At 51.4% G+C, this 18,481-nt stretch overlaps 5 protein-coding genes across 5 annotated transcripts; 2 read left to right on the top strand and 3 right to left on the bottom strand.

The window, feature by feature from the left end:
- Positions 1-1,751: 1,751 nt before the first annotated feature.
- On the bottom strand, positions 1,752-2,099 carry LOC136373216 (feather keratin 4-like). Its single transcript, XM_066338137.1, has one exon. The coding sequence runs from the start codon at positions 2,097-2,099 to the stop codon at positions 1,752-1,754; it is 348 nt and encodes a 115-aa protein (XP_066194234.1).
- A 4,694-nt stretch (positions 2,100-6,793) lies between these two features.
- LOC136373207 (feather keratin 1) lies at positions 6,794-7,144 on the bottom strand. The gene has a single exon (XM_066338129.1). It carries the CDS (start codon positions 7,142-7,144, stop codon positions 6,839-6,841), a length of 306 nt encoding a protein of 101 aa, XP_066194226.1. The 3' UTR covers positions 6,794-6,838.
- Positions 7,145-9,300: 2,156 nt separating this feature from the next.
- LOC136373210 (feather keratin 1-like) lies at positions 9,301-9,678 on the top strand. Its single transcript, XM_066338131.1, has one exon. The coding sequence runs from the start codon at positions 9,318-9,320 to the stop codon at positions 9,621-9,623; it is 306 nt and encodes a 101-aa protein (XP_066194228.1). The 5' UTR covers positions 9,301-9,317; the 3' UTR covers positions 9,624-9,678.
- A 3,338-nt stretch (positions 9,679-13,016) lies between these two features.
- On the top strand, positions 13,017-13,367 carry LOC136373208 (feather keratin 1). The gene has a single exon (XM_066338130.1). It carries the CDS (start codon positions 13,017-13,019, stop codon positions 13,320-13,322), a length of 306 nt encoding a protein of 101 aa, XP_066194227.1. The 3' UTR covers positions 13,323-13,367.
- A 2,302-nt stretch (positions 13,368-15,669) lies between these two features.
- Positions 15,670-16,030, bottom strand: LOC136373211 (feather beta keratin-like). Its single transcript, XM_066338132.1, has one exon. The coding sequence runs from the start codon at positions 16,028-16,030 to the stop codon at positions 15,725-15,727; it is 306 nt and encodes a 101-aa protein (XP_066194229.1). The 3' UTR covers positions 15,670-15,724.
- Between the last annotated feature and the right edge of the window lie 2,451 nt (positions 16,031-18,481).

Below are 18,481 nucleotides of genomic sequence, written 5' to 3'. Positions count from 1 at the left end.
AGGATAGTTCCAGAGCTGGACATGATTCCAGAACTGGACATGATTCTAGAGCTGGACATAGTTCCAGAGCTGGACACAATTTTGCAACTGGACACAATTCCAGAACTGGGCACAATTCCAGAGCTGCACAATTCCAGAACTGGACACAATCACAGTCAAAGCCGCTGAGTCAGGAGCACTCAAAGGCTTCACCTAACTCAAGGTAAACACCTTCAGAAACTTTAATTTTTTTACTAAACATTTCTACAATTTATCTTCAATAAAATTAAGCCAAATTTTCATCTCCTTAAAATCCTTTAACTCCTCCTATTTTCTGCACAAGAAAGTTCTCTCTTTTTTTCAGAGTCTTTTTTACAAAAACAATTTTTCTACAGAATGGTTTTCTATAAAAGGAGTGTCTTTCTACTCCCTCTCCTCAGAATCTCTACAACCCAACAACCCGTAATTTTTTAGATATGTTACAAAATTCATTCCTTCTAGTAGGAATCCCTCCTGCTATAAAAAATCGCTTCCCTTTCATCCAAAAAAATCTGAGATAACCCAAGAATGCTTCCTCCTCCTCCTCCCCTCCAGGCAAAGAAACTGCAGCTCTTGGAGGGGAGATCCCATTTTGGGATCTCATTAACAGCCTGGCAGGGTTTGCAGTTCCCTAATTAACACCCGGAGTTCCTCGGAGAGGTCGGGAGCCCTCGGATGGGGAACCAGGACTCAGCAACTCCCATTGGTGGAGTTTCACGCTCTCCACACTCAAATTAACACCTTTGCAGCTCCCGGGACAGGTGAGGCACCAAAGGGTTGACAAATTATTGGGCGAATTGAAATTTGTAGCGTTGTGTTGGAGCCCTGGGTGTGATGGAACAAAGGGTTCAGACGAATGCCGTGTCCCGGAGATGAAAGAAGCTTTGAGGGAGGTTTTTCATCTCACGCCAGGCTGGTTCATAAACCATGAGCAATTTAACTCCTGAGGACAACCCAGCCTGCTGCAGATATTAGCTGTGTAACTGTGAGTTGTTGGAATGCCCCAAACCTTCCCAACAAGAGAATTTCTTTCTTTTTTCCCTTTTTTTCCCCTCAAAACGGACTGGTTTGGTGCTTTCAGTGGCTCTTGTAAATCTAAATCAGATCCTGGACATGCTCTGAGTTCTCCACATTCCAGGCTGAATATTCTCAACATTCCCAGCTCCCACTGAATGTTGATGACGTCCTCAGTGACCAATTTCACCACAAAAAATAAGAACAGGAGGGAAGGAGGAAAAAAAAACAGCAGGATACTCAGGAGATTCTGACAAAAGCATCATTTTATTAATCTCGATTTAATCCTCGAGAGGATTAAAGCCCTGCAAAGCACCTTCAGGGGTCGGTGTGAGGGGAAAGGCTCAGCTCAGGGGGTGACGTGATCCATGGGCAGAGCTCTTCTTCCAGCCCACCCGGAGAACCACATCCCACCCAGTCCCCAGATTGGAGATTTTACACCAGGTAATACGGAATACACCGAGCAGCAGAGCTACAAACGTGCAGGAGTGAAACAGGAGTAAAACAGGAGTAAAACAGGAGTTAAACAGAAGTGAAACAGGAGTAAAACCGGAGCGCTGGTCTTGCTCCAAGGGCAGCTCCGTCCAGGTGGAGCTGGAAGATCCGTGGGCCATCTGACGTGGATCTGACGTGGATTTTTGACACCATGAGCTCAGTCCTGCTGCAGGGACAGGGTCGGGGGGCTCAGCATTCCTGCTCTGCTTTTCCCCCCTCCTGCCTCAGTAGAAGCCGCTGCGGGAGGGGTTGTAGCGCCGGTTGTAGGGCCGGCTGTAGCCACTGCCCAGCCCGGGGTAGCCAAAACCCCCAAAACCCCCAAAAGAGCCCCCTGAGTTGATGGGGACCCCTCCAGCGCTCAGAGCACTGCCCACAGCTGCTGAGGCCGAGGATCCCACGGTGGTGTTCTGGGGGAAGGAGCTGAGGATGGGTCCGGGCAGAGTGACCACCACAGGGGACGGCTGGATGACCACGGTGGAGTCCTGGCACTGCCGGACACAGGGCTCGTTGCAGCTGTTGGCCAGCGGTGTGGGGCCGCAGGACGTGGGGGGACATCGCTCGTAGCAGGACATGGCTCGGGGTTGAGGTCTGGAAGAGAACAGGAGCACACCTGAGAGCCAGGTAAGGGTTGATGTCACACCCTGCATTTCCCTCTCTCGATTATCACGACAGCGACTCCCCAGCGAACCTTTGAGCAGCTGAGGAGGAAAACCAAACTCTTAAATAAAGAAAGGCAAGAGGCTGAAATGTCCTCTGGGCTGTCCCCGGGGGAAGAACTGGCAGCGGAACAAAAGGAAAGAACCCGCATCTTTAATTTAATTGCTGGGGTTTTGATCCAAAGGGCCCCAGCGGGAGCAGGATTTAGGAGAGAAATCCTAAATGGAGCTTTGGTCACAGTTCCACGGGCAGCTGGAAAAAGGAAAGGGAGGACTCTTTTCCAGGCCCCAGGTTTGCCTACAGAAAGGTACAAATTTCAATATCGTTAAGCAGCCTTGGAGAGGAGGGCTTGGTACAAATTTCAATGTATTTAAGCAGACTTGGAGAGGTCTTTGAAATCCTTCCCAGACGTGGATGTGAGGAGAGGGAGGAATTCCCTGTGCCCTCCCTGGGTCTGGTCCCACCACGGCAGCAAAACCAAAATTCTCTGATTTCTAAGGGGTGCTCAGCTCTGCTCCGGTTTTCCCCTTCTTTCCCTTTATCCCCATAATTCCACTTCCCAACATTCCAGGAGATGTCACTGCACTCTGGAACAAAATTTCTGCACCCAGCTGACGTTCCAGGATGGAAAAGACCCTCCAAGATATAAAATGCTGCTCAAACATAAATGAGCTCCTGGATTTTCTGTTTTTTTTTAAAAAGGAGCTGGAGTTTAAAAGGACCTTTAAAGACCCCAGAGTTCCAACCCCTTGCACAGACATTCCACCCATTCAATTCGTTAACCTTTATTAGTTCTTATATTTTCTCTGTCGTTTAATGCGTCTGAAATCTCACGTTTGAATAAATTTCCGTCACAAAATTCAAGGATCTCTATAACCAAGTCAGGACTCCAGAAATTCAACAGCAAACCCCAACTTTTTAAACAGAAAAATTCTCTCCTCCTCCCCCCTCAAAAAAAAGAATCCAGCAACCAGCAGAATACTGTGAGGGGAAAAAAAATACAGATTATTAAAAGGCAAGAACTCAGCAAGCAGAGAAAGGGAAGAGGATTTGAACTAACCTTGCTCACAAAAGAGGAAAGAGGGAAGAGAAGTGGTAGGAAGGAGTTGGGTTGAGTTGGTTTTTATACCTCAGCCCTGATGGCCTGGGGACCACAGACAGCCTTTGTACCTGGAATTAATTCCCAACGAGTACGTCCTGAATGTCAAACCTCCCGCCTGATTAAATGTCTTTTCCCCCACTGCTCATTTACTTTGTTTTTATTTCCTTATCTTCTGACAGACGGATTCCATCCTGCGGGTCTCGTCTCATCTTGGGAATTAGGGACCAAATTTATTCCAGGGCCACCTCTCAGTCACAACAAAATCCAGACTCCGGCGTATGTTTGACTTTAGTCACAAAGAAAAACACTAAGAATTGTCTACAATGCATAATTCATCTGTTCCAAGGCGTTCTTTTATTAAGGGTATGAGTGTAAATCCTTAATAAATTCCTGTCTCCAGTGATGGTCTGCCTCCAGCCGGGCGTCGGGACGACCTCAGCTCGGGGTTTGGGGAAGTTCCTGCCCTGAAGAGCACAAGCAGCCCTGGAATCCCACAGAACCCAGGCAGGGGAGTGCCAGAACTCTGGAATTCAGAGACAAATTGGAGCTTTATCACATCCAGTTCGGGATGATTTTGTGGTATTAAATTCAGAGACAAAAATGCCCATTTTATCACCTCCAGTTCAGGATGATTTTGTGGTATTAAATTCAGAGACAAAAATGCCCATTTTATCACCTCCAGTTCAGGATGGTTTTGTGGTATTCAGTGTGGGTGACACAGTTTGAGGCACAGCTGGGAGAACAAGGGGAGGTTTAATCTTCATTTATCAGTTCTTTTTACAAAGGGAACCCCTAAACCCCTTCTGCACCATCTCAGCTCACAGACACCAGTGAGAATCGTGGAATCATGGAATGGTTTGGGTGGGAAGGGACCTTAAAGCTCATCCTGCTCCAATCCAACCTCCCCATGACCCCAGGTTGCTCCAAGCCTCATCCAACCTGGCCTGGGACAAAGAATTCCTTTCCAAATCCAACCTAAATTTCCCCTTTTTTAGTGTTATCTCCTTTTTCACCCTGTCCTGTCATTCCAGGCCCTTGGAAATTGTCTCCCCAAGTTCCTCATTGGTTCCTTCAGGTCCTGGAAAGCCACAATTGGGTCACCCCAAAGCTTCTCCAAGCTCGGAAAGATCCTCAGAGATTTTACTTTTGGAGATGTGAACATTTTAATTGACAGTTGTCCTTAACTGGGTCAGACTGGGAACGGCACACAAAAGAGTTTTGGCTCCTCTTGGATTTGATCTTGGAGCCACAAGTGAGCAAATTGCTGAGGAGCTGGGGAAAAAAAAATTTTAAATTGTCTTTATTACACTGTGCTTGACTTAATTTCACGTTGAGATTATTAGAGTCGGTCTAAAAGTAGCAGAAATTAAAAGCACCCATAAATTGGGAAGATGAAAGAATTTTTAATGAGTGGATGATGCTTCTCAGGCAATGCCAGCCTCAGCCTAGACTGGAAAACAAAAGCAGGACGATTCCTTTATCAAGGAAAGTTTCCATTAGCAAAAAATGTGTGTGGGAACTAATTAATGCCAAAAAAAAAAATAAAAAAATAAAAAAAGAAAAAAAAAGAAGAGAAAAAATATGCTTCAATAACCCCACAAAGTCAAAAAATACCTACAGTTTTATCACACAGATTTTTTTTTTTTTTCCACCTGAACATCCAAATCATGTTGAAATTCTTCAGAAATCGTCTCACCAATGATTTCAGGCATTGCAGGTGACAGATCAGACACTTAAAGGCAGAAAATTCTGCTTGAAATAGAACTGAGCACCTCCACTTAATAAAAATTTGAACATCTTGCACAATCCCCCTGCCATGCTGGGCTGGGAATGTTCTAGAACATGGCTTTTTCTCTTTTTTCCCATTTCCCCCCTTTTTTTCCCTTTTATTTTTTCACTTTTTTTCCTTTTTTTCCCCCTTTTCCCCCTTTTTTCCTCTTCAGATCAGCAAGAGTAAATTTCAGGGTCTATTTCCCCTCACCCAGACTCTTCAGTCTCCCAATTTCCCCTTCTTCACTTCTTGTGCTCTGTGTTCATTTGCATCAGGGGATTCATGGATAAAATAAATAAAAATGGATAAAATAAATAAAATTAACAAAATAAATAAAAATTGATAAAATGGATAAAATAGATTAAATGGTCTGTTGGTGGTAAATACAGAACACTTTTCCAAACCCCATACATACATTTTAATAAAAAAGAGATTCAAAGTGACTTTTATGCCCCCACACTTTTTTTAAATTGGTAATTAATTTAATTTCAATTCAACATCACCATAAAATCCTCACAGCACCAAAACCTCAGGTGCAACGTTTTTTACCAGTGAATGCCACATCTGGGGTGTCACTTCAGCTGACAATAATTTCTTTTTATTTACAAAAATAACTGGAAAAAGCAGTCTCATCCTAAATATCAGGGACATTTTGGGATTTTGAGGTGCCTCTGCAGGACCAGGGTCACTCCCAGTCAGGATATTCTAGGATTCCATCCCACCTTCTTCCTAAACTCCTCTTCCCCCCACAGATTTGCAAATTTGGGAGTAAATAATTTTTAATGAGCTTTAAAGATAAGCATAAAAGGTTTGAATGGAGAATCCCACCTCTTCTGCCTGTTCTGTGGACATTTGGACCTCCTGAAAGGCAGGAGCCTTCCCTCGAGCTCCTCAAATGTTTGCATCTCACATCCAGGATGATTTAATTGTCAAATAGATTTTATTTCATGGCTTTCTTATTCTCAGATTTCTTTCGGTTGCCACAGTGACAGGGGTTGCTTCGACCATGTTAATATTCAGATATTATTCTGAATATTAATACATATTAATTGAGATTCCTCAAGGGTTTGAAAGATGCTAAACAGGGGACAAGATCAACAGTCCCTCAAGCTTAAAAACCACAACTGCGCTTTAAATATGTCGGCGGGATAAAAAAAATTTGGGGGGAAAATCCTAGAAAGTGAAATTTATTTGTGAACCTGTTCAGTGCTTCTCAGGAGTGTAAAAACCAGCGAAATTACTTTTATTGGGTGTGTTGGGGTAACTTTTGAATGCACATTTTTCCTCTGTGAAGCCCTCGCAGAGATTTTCCGTAATTCTGCCCCAGGGGGAGAAAAAACCACAATGAAACTGTGAATCAGATGCAACATCAGTTTAATGATAAAAAGTCAAAGAAGCATTCAGAAAAAAAACAAAACAAAACAAAGGGAAAATGTGTATTTACGAAAGGAAAAGAAGCCACTGAAAACAATTCCAACTGAGAGACTGCAAGCAAGACTCCACCTCCCCAAAACCCCTGAGTCAAACCCCTCCGCTGACCGCCGCCAACGGGAGAGTTCAAACCGCGTCAGCGCCAAACGTGCCATCACGGAGACAAGGAAATTTGGGAAAGAAGGACTTTGGAGGCTGGAACGGGGCTGGCCACGGGTCTAGAGAGAACATCTCTCCTGGTCAGGAGGGTGTGAGGGGCTGTGGAAAGGCCGGGCAGCAGCTCCAGCCCCAGCCCGGCCCCTGGCTTGGCCCTTCCTGGGGGAGGCTCTGGCTGCACGTCCGGCCCGGCTCTAGCAGGGCAGGCACCTCCGGCCGCAGTAGCGGCCACCAAGGCCAGAGAGCCCCGAGAGCCCAAAGCCCCCCGAGTTGATGGGCACTCCCTCCTCGCTCAGGATGCTGCCCACGGCCGCCGAGGTGGAGGAGCCCACGGCGGTGTTCTGGGGGAAGGAGCTGAGGATGGGTCCCGGCAGAGTGACCACCACGGGGGACGGCTGGATGACCACGCGGGAGTCCTGGCACTGCCGGACACAGGGCTCGTTGCAGCTGTTGGCCAGTGGCGTGGGGCCGCAGGGCCGGCACAGGTCGTAGCAGGACATGGCTATGGTCTCAGGAGCACCTGGGGAAGGGCAGGGAGAGCACTCAGAGAGGTCAGGTACCCACGGAGATGCTGCTGGGCAGGAGGAAACACAACCTGGGGACAAGGGACAGCCCGGACTGGGAGGAAAGGAGGAATTCAACAGAACAGACCCCAAAGTGTTCCTTGTAAAGAAATCCCAACATCTCCCAGCCCAGCAAAACCAGAAAAGAACAACCCTATCTACAGTAAAAACAGTAAAACAAACCCCAGGTCCCAGGAAAAAACAACCACAAGAACCCGGTGAGAGCAGGATGGAGGAGAAAGACTCAGAGAGCGACGAGAGAGAAGCAAAGATCCCATTGAGACCCGAGGAAAAAGAGTTGGGGAAGAGAAGAGTGAGGCTGAGGCCCTTGCAGCTCACCTGTGTCACCGAGGAGGAGAAGGCAGGAGAGCTGGATGAGGGCTCCTGCTCCTGCTCTGCCTTTTATTCTGTCCCACACAGCCCCGGGCCCCAGGGGCACCCTGGGCACAATGGAACGCCTTTTCCCAAGCTCATCCCGCATGCAAAACATCCCCATTAGAGAAATGGGGACACTGCAACGCTGCTTTTTTTCATTTCCCTGTGCACGACATGCCCAGTCAGCCTCCCAGGCTCCTTTCAAGTTGCCAGGATTAGAGGCCAAAATGTGCCCCGAAGGGCAAAGCCACGTCAGCAGAGCTGGGTGATGCAGCTGAGGCTGAGGAGTGTCCCACATCCCAAATAATTCCAGGCCTTTGCCCTCCAGGGCAGGACTTTAAAGTGTTTCCTGATGATGGAGCCAGGCTCCTCAGGGCCCTGAGGCTCCAGGCTGGGCATTGTCCCACGAGGGCCAGTGCTGTCCCTCACCCCGAGTGGGGCTGGGGGGGTCAGTGACCATTCCAGGGATGGAGGGGTCAGTGGCCATTCCAGGGATGGAGGGAAGGGAATGGAGGGGACAGTGACCATTCTAGGGAACAAAGAGTCAGAGACCATTCCAGGGATGGAAAAAAGGGAATGGAGGGGTCAGAGACCATTCCAGAGATGGAGGGAAGGGAATGGAGAGCACAGTGACCATTCCAAGGGATGGAGGGGTCAGTGACCATTCCAGGGAACAGAAGAGTCAAAGACCATTCCAGGGATGGAAAAAAGGGAATGGAGGGGTCAGTGACCATTCAGGGATGGAAGGCAGGGAATGGAGGGGTCAGAGACCATTCCAAGGAATGGAGGGGTCAGAAACCATTCCAAGGATGGACAGCACTGCTCTGGCCTCAGCAGGAGCCGCCCATGGAGTATTGGAGTCTCCATCCCTGGAGGTGTCCAAGGGGAACCTGGACATGTCACTCAGTGCTCTGGACAAAGTGAGGATCAGGCAGAGGTTGGACTCTATGTTCTGGGAGAGCTTTTCCAACCTCAGGGATCCCTTGGGATGAGGGAGCATCCCCAGAGGAGTCCCGTGGTGCCAATGTCCAGCAGGATCTGCCCTGGAGGGGCAGGGACTGGCACCAGGCGGTCAGCTGGACACTCCTCAGCCCTGGCTGCATCACCCAGCCCTGCTGACGAATCATTTTCCCCTGGAAATGTTTTGGCCTCTAATCCCAGCACTTGAAAGGATCCCGGGAGGCTGACTGGGCACGTCCTGCACAAGGGAAATGAAAAGGCAGAGTTGCAGGGCAAAAAATAAAAACACTAATTTTTTGTAATTGGGATGTTTTGCATGCAGGATGAGCTGGGTAAACACGTTCCATGTGCAAAGACCGTCCCTGGGCCTGGGGCTGTGTGGGACAGTATAAAACACAGAGCAAGAGCAGGAGCCTTTATCCAGCTCTCCTGCCTTCTCCTCCTCGGTGAAACAGGTGAGTGCCTTCCTCTGCTTCTCCCTCTTCTCTGTCTTTCCTGGCTCCAGCTGGGGCTTTGCCTCAGATGTGTTTTGCTGGGACGGTTGGTGATTGTCTCCACTCTCTGTGCCACACTGGAGGGCAGAGGGAGAAGCTCCTGACTGTGTTTTTAGGGCTCTCTTGGGGACTGCAGTTCCTTGTCCTTTCTATCTCTCTGTCCACGCTGTCCCTTCTCCCCAGGCTCTGTTCTTCCTCCAGAGAGCAGCACCTCCATCAGTGTCTCACCTCTCTGGGCGCTCTCCCTGCCCCTCTTCCCAGGTGCTCCTGAGGCCACAGCCATGTCCTGCTACGACCTGTGCCGGCCCTGCGGCCCCACGCCACTGGCCAACAGCTGCAACGAGCCCTGCGTCCGGCAGTGCCAGGACTCCCGCGTGGTCATCCAGCCCTCGCCCGTGGTGGTCACTCTGCCGGGACCCATCCTCAGCTCCTTCCCCCAGAACACCGCCGTGGGCTCCTCCACCTCGGCAGCCGTGGGCAGCATCCTGAGCGAATCCGGGGTCCCCATCAACTCGGGGGGCTTTGGGCTCTCGGGGCTCTCTGGCCTTGGTGGCCGCTACTGCGGCCGGAGGTGCCTGCCCTGCTAGAGCCGGGCCGGACGTGCAGCCAGAGCCTCCCCCAGGAAGGGCCAAGCCAGGGGCCGGGCTGGGGCTGGAGCTGCTGCCCGGCCTTTCCACAGCCCCTCACACCCTCCTGACCAGGGCACAGGGAGGCAAACGTGGCCAGCTCAGGCTCCTGCTTGTCCTGCTTCCTTCTGCGCCGTCCCGGGCCCTGCTGTGCCCGGCTCTGCTGGCCCCAGGGGCTCAGCCCCAGCCCAGCGCAGCGGGCTCCTGCTGCTCCCGCTGTCCTCGGGCCTGGGGAGGGCACACCCGGGCTGTGACACTGCTGCCCAGGGCCCCAGCCCGGCCCGGGGCTCTGCCCACCCTCTGCTCTCTTTCTGTCCTCACTCAACGCAATAAAGTTCACTCTGCATTGGAACTGGAGTCTCCTGGAGTTCTTGCCCCCGCTGGGATGTGCAGCCCGGCTGCTCCATGGGGGGATGTGATGTCCTGGGGGGGGTTGGGTGAGTGAAGGGCAGGGATGGACCTTTCCCACACCTGGGCAAGGTGAGACACCTCCAAGGGCCGCAGTCCCTGCAGGTGCCATGGGGCAGGGGAGGGAGCGTGGCCTTGTGTGAGTGTCACCAGGGTGACCAGGAGGTGCCCCAGGGGACACCTGAGCCAGGAGAGAGGTTGGGCAACTTCCAGCTGATGAGTCAAAGCCCTGACCTGATGGTTTCTGGGCCAGTTTCACCCACCTGCCCAAGGCCATGCTTGTGTTTCACCACCTCCAACTGCACCCTTCCCTCCCTTGCTCCAAGCTCTTCTCCCAAGCCCTGGATGCAGAGGGAGTCCCAGGGGAGCTGAGGGGACATGTGCCCGACAGTGCCACTGCCAAAGTCAGCGTGATGTCCCGATTCCTTCTGCTGCTTCCTTTGGAGGGTTTCTCCCCGGGGAACGGGCAGTGCCTGGCCATCCTGTGGCACCTGTGGCACCTGTGGCACCTGTGGCCATCCTGCAGCCATCCTGTGACACTCAAAGGCTGCTCCTCTGCCTGATTTTGGGCTCCAATGTCTGAAATAAATTGATCCCACCAAGTTCCTCTGTCTCTTTACCTGCTGTGCAAACGCCCTCCCATCCCTGTGTGAGCCAGGTGGGGACAGGCAGCAACGGGGTCAAAATGTCACCAGGGAAGGGAGGTGACACCCCCAGGACACCCCTGGGAGAACTGGGTGGGTGAGGACACACCGAGGCTTCATGGAGACCCTCAGGGAGAAGCAGAGAAGGCTGTAAATCTCCATGGAAGGCCAAGATTGAAAAAAAGATGTTAAGGGAATGATCTTTTGGGAAGCTGTGGTGGTAATTACCTGCCCAGAATTGCCTCATAAAATCTCTTACACATTTTAGTGCACTTTCTTTTGGGCAGCCAGAAAACCTGGGAGCTTTGGGAGGGTGCAAAAAGGTCCCATAAATATATATATAAAAAAATCCAAACCTCCATAAATAGTAATCTTGCCTCCTGAAAGTTCATAATTCCAGAGCAGCAATATATAGAGAACTGGGTGAGGGATGGAAAAGTATCAGTGACATAAAGAATTAAATCAATTGTTTGTATCATCTCAGTGAAATTTTTCTTGATTCCTCCAGCGGAACAACAGACAGGATGAGCTGCCCTCATTTTTTTTATTTCCAAGGAGATGAAGCATAAAAGGCAAAGAGTTCAAACGCTATTAAAGTGGAAATGCCGTGGATGGAAACGTAGTGTGTGTTTTGAAGGAAATCTCTCTGTCAGATCTGCCCTGCCACACCTGGGGTTTTTCTTCTGAACGTGTTTGTTCCGGGAAACTTCTCCTGTCAACCTGAGAGCTCCCTTCATCCTCCTGGATGAAGGAATCTGGCTTGGACCTCTGGGATTGAAGGTTTTTCTGTCTCTGATGGAACAGAAGTTTTGCTGGGACAGATGTTTGCCCCCTTTGCCATGAAGGGGGTGTCAGGGTGGTGCAGGTGGTGCCCAAGCAGGGTTGTCACAGCTCCTGGGGACACCAGCTCTTGTCTTGTCACAGGAAATGCAGGTCAAAACTTGAATTCCATCTTTTGATGGGCATTTCTGGGGGCATCCTGGTCCCTGGTGCTCCCCAGACTGGGTTTGCCAGCTCTCAGGTGTCCTGCTTGGAAATGTTCCCGAGTGTTTGGGGACATTGTGTAGAGTCTGGTCAGAGGCAGGGAGGGAAAAAGAAGTGGAGAGATGTCCGTGGGGAAGGGAAGGGGAGAAGGAAGAGTTCCAAAGTCAGATGTTCTCATTAGGGGAGTATTTTTGGCAAGATAATGACCCTGACTAATATTTGTTGTTGAGAAAGCAGCGTCCTTCCTTCTGGAACTGTCCTGTTGTGCTGATTGGAGAGCTCCAGGCGATGCTGAACCAGGTGAAGGGCAGAAGAAACAAGATAATTTCTTCTGAAGGCAACGAGAGATCCCATGGAAAGTTCAGAACCGACCCATGTAGTCTCTCTGATGAATAAATGACGTCTAAGAGGGTTTGAAAGGCCTTGGAGTCACAGACAGCAATGTCTACGGCCAGTCCCCACCAAAACCAACCCTTTAATCCTGGGTTTATAATAAATAAAAAACTGCATTTATTACTCCAAAGGCTGAGAGCTGCCTCAGGAGGGGAAGGTGCTGACATCACCTGGAAATACGGCACCACTCCACCCAGCAGGCTGAAACACCAGCCCTGTCCTGGCTGAAAAACACCCTAAAAAACCTTCTGGCCTCTAATGCTGGCAAATTGAAAGGAGCCAGTTTGGCTGAATGGGCACATCCTGCACAGGGAAATGAAAAGGCAGAGTTGCAGGGAACACAAACAACCTCCAGTTCACTTAATTGGGGGTGCTTTGCATAAAATATGAGCTTGTTGGTAAACACGTTCCTGGCGAAAAGGCGCGTCTGGGCCCGGGGCTGTGTAGGACAGAATAAAAGGCAGAGCAGGAGCAGGAGCCCTCATCCAGCTCTCCTGCCTTCTCCTCCTCGGTGACACAGGTGAGCTGCAAGAGCCTCGGCCTCACTCTTCTCTTCCCCAACTCTTTCTCCTCGGGTCTCAATGGGATCTTTGCTTCTCTCTCGTTGCTCTCTGAGTCTTTCTCCTCCATCCTGCTCTCACTTGGTTCTTGTGGTTGTTTTTTGCCTGGGGACTGGGGTTTGTTTTACTGTTTTTTACTAGGGACAAGGTTGTTCTTTTCTGGTTTTGCTGGGCTGGGAGATGTTGGGATTTCTTTACAGGGAACACTTTGGGGTCTGTTCTGTTGAATTCCTCCTTTCCTCCCAGTCCGGGCTGTCCCTTGTCCCCAGGTTGTGTTTCCTCCTGCCCAGCAGCATCTCCGTGGGTACCTGACCTCTCTGGGTGCTCTCCCTGCCCTCTCCCCAGGTGCTCCTGAGGCCACAGCCATGTCCTGCTACGACCTGTGCCGGCCCTGCGGCCCCACGCCACTGGCCAACAGCTGCAACGAGCCCTGTGTCCGGCAGTGCCAGGACTCCCGCGTGGTCATCCAGCCGTCCCCCGTGGTGGTCACTCTGCCGGGACCCATCCTCAGCTCCTTCCCCCAGAACACCGCCGTGGGCTCCTCCACCTCGGCGGCCGTGGGCAGCATCCTGAGCGAGGAGGGAGTGCCCATCAACTCGGGGGGCTTTGGGCTCTCGGGGCTCTCTGGCCTTGGTGGCCGCTACTGCGGCCGGAGGTGCCTGCCCTGCTAGAGCCGGGCCGGACGTGCAGCCAGAGCCTCCCCCAGGAAGGGCCAAGCCAGGGGCCGGGCTGGGGCTGGAGCTGCTGCCCGGCCTTTCCACAGCCCCTCACACCCTCCTGACCAGGAGAGATGTTCTCTCTAGACCCGTGGCCAGCCCCGTTCCAACCTCCAAAGTCCTTCTTTCCCAAATTTCCTTGTCTCCGTGATGGCGCGTTTGGCGCTGACGCGGTTTGAACTCTCCCGTTGGCGGCGGTCAGCGGAGGGGTTTGACTCAGGGGTTTTGGGGAGATGGAGTCTTGCTTGCAGTCTCTCAGTTGGAATTGTTTTCAGTGGCTTCTTTTCCTTTCATAAATACACATTTTCCCTTTGTTTTGTTTTGTTTTGATTCTGAATGCTTCTTTGACTTTTTATCATTAAACTGATGTTGCATCCGATTCACAGTTTCATTGTGGTTTTTCTCCCCCTGGGGCAGAATTATGGGAAAATCTCTGCGAGGGCTTCACAGAGGAAAAATGTGCACCCAAAAGTCACCACAACACACCTGTGATGACTTTTCACACTCAATAATGTTCACTCTGCATTGGAACCGGAGTCTCCTGGAGTTCCTTGTATTTTGGGGTCCCCAGATGAAGCTGCTCCAAGGGTGTCATGTTCTGGGGGGTTTGCGTGGGATTGGAGGGAGTGTGGCTTTGTGTGAGTGTCACCAGGAGGTGCTCCGGGGGACATTTGGGTCAGGAGGGAGGTTGGACATTGGGTTCCACTTGATGAGGCAAAACATGGACCGTTGATACCTCAGTGCAGATTTACAGGCACCTTCTTAAAGCCTTTATTTTGTGCATTATTTTGTGCATAAATTGTGCATTTCCAGCTACAAATGGTTGTTTTCTTTGCCTGCGTCCAAACCCTGGAGCACAGGGGACAACCCAAGGTCCTGAGGTGACACGTGGCACCCAGGGCAGGCAAAGAGAATTGCGACTCCTGGAAATGGACTGAGGAGGGGTCACTCTTCCTGGAGGGAATCCCAGAATCCTCAAGGTTTGAAAAAAAAGCTCCAAGATCAAGTGGACGTCAATGTCAACATCAATATCAATGTCACTGTCAATGTCCCTGTCAATGCCAATGCCAATGTCAATGTCACTGTCACTGTCACTGTCACTGTCACTGTCACTGTCACTGTCACTGCTGCTGTCTCTCAGGTGAGAGATCATTCCCCTGTGTCTCCATCCCTGTCCCATATCCACATTACACACCCACCCTCAGCAGGTCCCCAAACTCTCCCCTGGCTCAGATGTCCCTTGGGGCACCTCCTGGTCACCCTGTGCACACTCCTGGGGCGTTTGCACAGCAGGTAAAGAGACAGGAACTTGATGGGATCGATTTATTTCAGACATTGGAGCCCAAAATCAGGCAGAGGAGCAGCCTTTGAGTGCCACAGGATGGCTGCAAGGTGGCCACAGGTGCCACAGGTGCCACAGGTGCCACAGGATGGCCAGGCACTGCCCGTTCCCCGGGGAGAAACCCTCCAAAGGAAGCAGCAGAAGGAATTGGGACATCACGCTGACTTTGGCAGTGGCACTGTTGGGCACACGTCCCCTCAGGTCCCCTGGGACTCCCTCTGCATCCAGGGCTTGGGAGAAGAGCTTAGAGCAAGGGAGGGAAAGGTGCAGTTGGAGGTGGTGAAACACAAGCATGGCCTTGGGCAGGTGGGTGAAACTGGCCCAGAAACCATCAGGTCAGGGCTTTGACTCATCAGCTGGAAGTTGCCCAACCTCTGTCCTGGCTCAGGTGTCCCCTGGGGCACCTCCTGGTCACACTGGTGACACTCACACAAGGCCACGCTCCCTCCCCTGCCCCATGGCGCCTGCAGGGACTGCAGCCCTTGGAGGTGTCTCACCTTGCCCAGGTGTGGGAAAGGTCCATCCCCGCCCTTCACCCATCCAAACCCCCCCAGGACATCACATCCCCCCATGGAGCAGCCGGGCTGCACATCCCAGCGGGGCAGGAACTCCAGGAGACTCCAGTTCCAATGCAGAGTGAACTTTATTGCGTTGAGTGAGGACAGAAAGAGAGCAGAGGGTGGGCAGAGCCCCGGGCCGGGCTGGGGCCCTGGGCAGCAGTGTCACAGCCCGGGTGTGCCCTCCCCAGGCCCGGGGACAGCGGGAGCAGCAGGAGCCCGCTGCGCTGGGCTGGGGCTGAGCCCCTGGGGCCAGCAGAGCTGGGCACAGCAGGGCCCGGGACGGCGCAGAAGGAAGCAGGACAAGCAGGAGCCTGAGCTGGCCACGTTTGCCTCCCTGTGCCCTGGTCAGGAGGGTGTGAGGGGCTGTGGAAAGGCCGGGCAGCAGCTCCAGCCCCAGCCCGGCCCCTGGCTTGGCCCTTCCTGGGGGAGGCTCTGGCTGCACGTCCGGCCCGGCTCTAGCAGGGCAGGCACCTCCGGCCGCAGTAGCGGCCACCAAGGCCAGAGAGCCCCGAGAGTCCAAAGCCCCCCGAGTTGATGGGGACCCCGGACTCGCTCAGGATGCTGCCCACGGCCGCCGAGGTGGAGGAGCCCACGGCGGTGTTCTGGGGGAAGGAGCTGAGGATGGGTCCCGGCAGAGTGACCACCACGGGGGACGGCTCGATGATGACCCTCGAGTCCTGGCACTGCCGGACACAGGGCTCGTTGCAGCTGTTGGCCAGTGGCGTGGGGCCGCAGGGCCGGCACAGGTCGTAGCAGGACATGGCTGTAGCAGCAGGAACACCTGCGGAAGGCACAGGCAGAGGGTGAGGCACGGCCTCGGCAAGAGGAAGACGAGAGTGCGGGGAGGAGGGACAGGGGAGAGGGAGGAAGGAAGGATCAGGATCCTCAGTGCCCTGCACTGAGCCCAGGAGCTTCTCCCACCTCGTCCCAGCCAGCAAAGGTTGGGAGCAGGATCTGGGAGCTGAGTTCTGGGCAGAAGCTGCAGAGCAGCAAGGCCAGAGCTGAAGGCAAAGAGAAAGAGAAGCAGGACAAGAGGAAGGCAGAGACAAAGAGAAGGAGGAGAAGGACAAGAGGGAGGCAAAGGCAACGAGAAAGAGGATAACAACAAGCAGAAGGCAAAGACAAGGAGAAGATGGAGAAGAGGAAGGCCAAGATGAAGTGAAGGAAAAGAACAAGAGAAAGGCAAAGACAAAGAGAAGGAGGAGAAGGACCAGAGGAAGGCAAAGGCCCTTGCAGCTCACCTGTGTCACCGAGGAGGAGAAGGCAGCAGAGCTCGATGAGGGCTCCTGCTCTCAGAGTGGATTTTATACCATCCTGGCCAGCCCCAGGGCCAGCCTTTGCTCATGGGATTTGTTTCCCAAGCTCATTCTGCATGGAAAACAATCCCTTTTTCCTGCACCAACCTTTGATTTGGTTCTGCAACGCTCCCTCCCCGTTTCCTTGCTGGTGGCCATCCCCATTCCAACTCTGGGACCTCGTTTTATGTGACTTTAATTAGAGATCAAAGGCTTCTCATGGCCGGCATTGTTGATTCAGGTAATTTAGGCCTTTATGGCCATCCCCCTTGGAAAGCGACGTGTTTTTCCTCCTCTGTCTGGCAGTTTAGTCACTGCCTCGTCTGTCTCGTGGCCATTTCCAAATTAAAACGAAGTCAGACTCATCCCACATAGCTCCAGATTCGCACAGCATTTGCATGTTTTGCATAAATGTAATTGCAGCTATTTTTCCCCGCGTTTTCAGATTGTGCCACATGTCTGGTTCTGGTCTCTCATTGAGAATGAAACTCTGGTTTAAATGAGAGCCTAATTAGGTCACAAACCCTGCGTGGCACCGATTTGTTTTAGTTTTTCCGTCAGCATTCAGCATTTCAGTCCAGAAATCACTATTTCTAGTATATTGTGTCTCTACCTTCAACTTGTGCGGAATCTCCAAGTGCATTTAATAACCAAAATCTGAACGTTTTAAATAAATGTGGAGGTTTTTTCTGAGTCACCTTCACACTTGAAGCCCTTTTCGGGAATAATTTGGGAATAATTCCCCCTTGACCCTCAGAGCACAACTTCTGTAAAGTCTCCAGGAGTGGGATTTTCCTTCCCTTTTTATTATTTTTTTTTTCCAACAGGGAGCTGAACTCTTGTTTCTCAGAGGAAATAAAACATTCAGCAGCTGGTGTTGGTTATGGGATACTGGGCAAGTTGTTTCTCCTGGCCTAATTAGGGCTGGAATATGCTCAGGATTTCTGTCCTGGCCCCACAGAAAATATGCTGACAATGCTGCTGCAGGAAAGGAATGGGGACAATTTGGGAACACAGGGGTTGGTGATGTCCCTGCAATTGCTGGGGACACCTAATTTCAGTTTATTTGTGGCCGTGCCCAAAGCCAGAACCCCAAATTGCTTCATTCAGGTGGCGCAGCCAACAATAATTTCTGCTCAACTCGGATAATTCGAGGGAGTAATTTTGGCTAACCAAGGGGAGGAAGTCTCCAGCTTCAATTTTTCCTCCCCAGAACATTTCTGAGCAGAGAAATATTTCATTTTATTCATTAAAGCAGAGCTTAGCCCGTTGTGACTGCAGCAAAAAAAGCATTAAATTGACCATGAAGGGATAAAATTATTCCAGCAATAATTCAATCCCCAAAGTGGGGGTTTTATATTTCAGAATTATTTTACGATTTCTGTTCAGAGAAGGACCAAATTAACTGGGAATGCATCCTGTGATGATTGAGGCCGAAGAAATGATCAGTTTTGGGATGTAATCCGTTCCAGGCCAGGTTGGATGGGATATTGAGCAACCTGATCCAGTGGGACCTGCCCCTGCCCGTGGAAGGAGAGTTGGAACGAGGTGACCTTCAAGGTCCCTTTCCTCCCCAAACCATTCTATGATTCCACAGCTGATGGGAACTTTTTTTTTTTTAAATCAAAAATAAAAAAGGATATTTCACTGGAAGCTGCCTCCCAGCCCCGTCAGAGCCTCCACCTCTCATTTAGCTCCATCCCAAATTCCGAAGCCTCCAAGGTGTCTGTCTGCAGCTCCCCCGGGGCTGAAAGGCCAATTGGAGCTTTGGCTCCTTGAAAGGGAAGAACTTCAAAGCCAAATCCCAAATATTCATTAAACGGTTGAGACACACGCAAAGCGCCTCAGCCATGGAAATATTGTAGCCACTGCTGCGAAATTGGAATGGGTTTTTTGTCACCTGAGCGACGACGTCAC

The sequence above is a fragment of the Sylvia atricapilla genome, chromosome 33 (genome assembly GCF_009819655.1).
Source record: "Sylvia atricapilla isolate bSylAtr1 chromosome 33, bSylAtr1.pri, whole genome shotgun sequence".
NCBI lineage: Eukaryota > Metazoa > Chordata > Aves > Passeriformes > Sylviidae > Sylvia > Sylvia atricapilla.
This window is presented reverse-complemented; position numbering and strand designations above follow the sequence as displayed.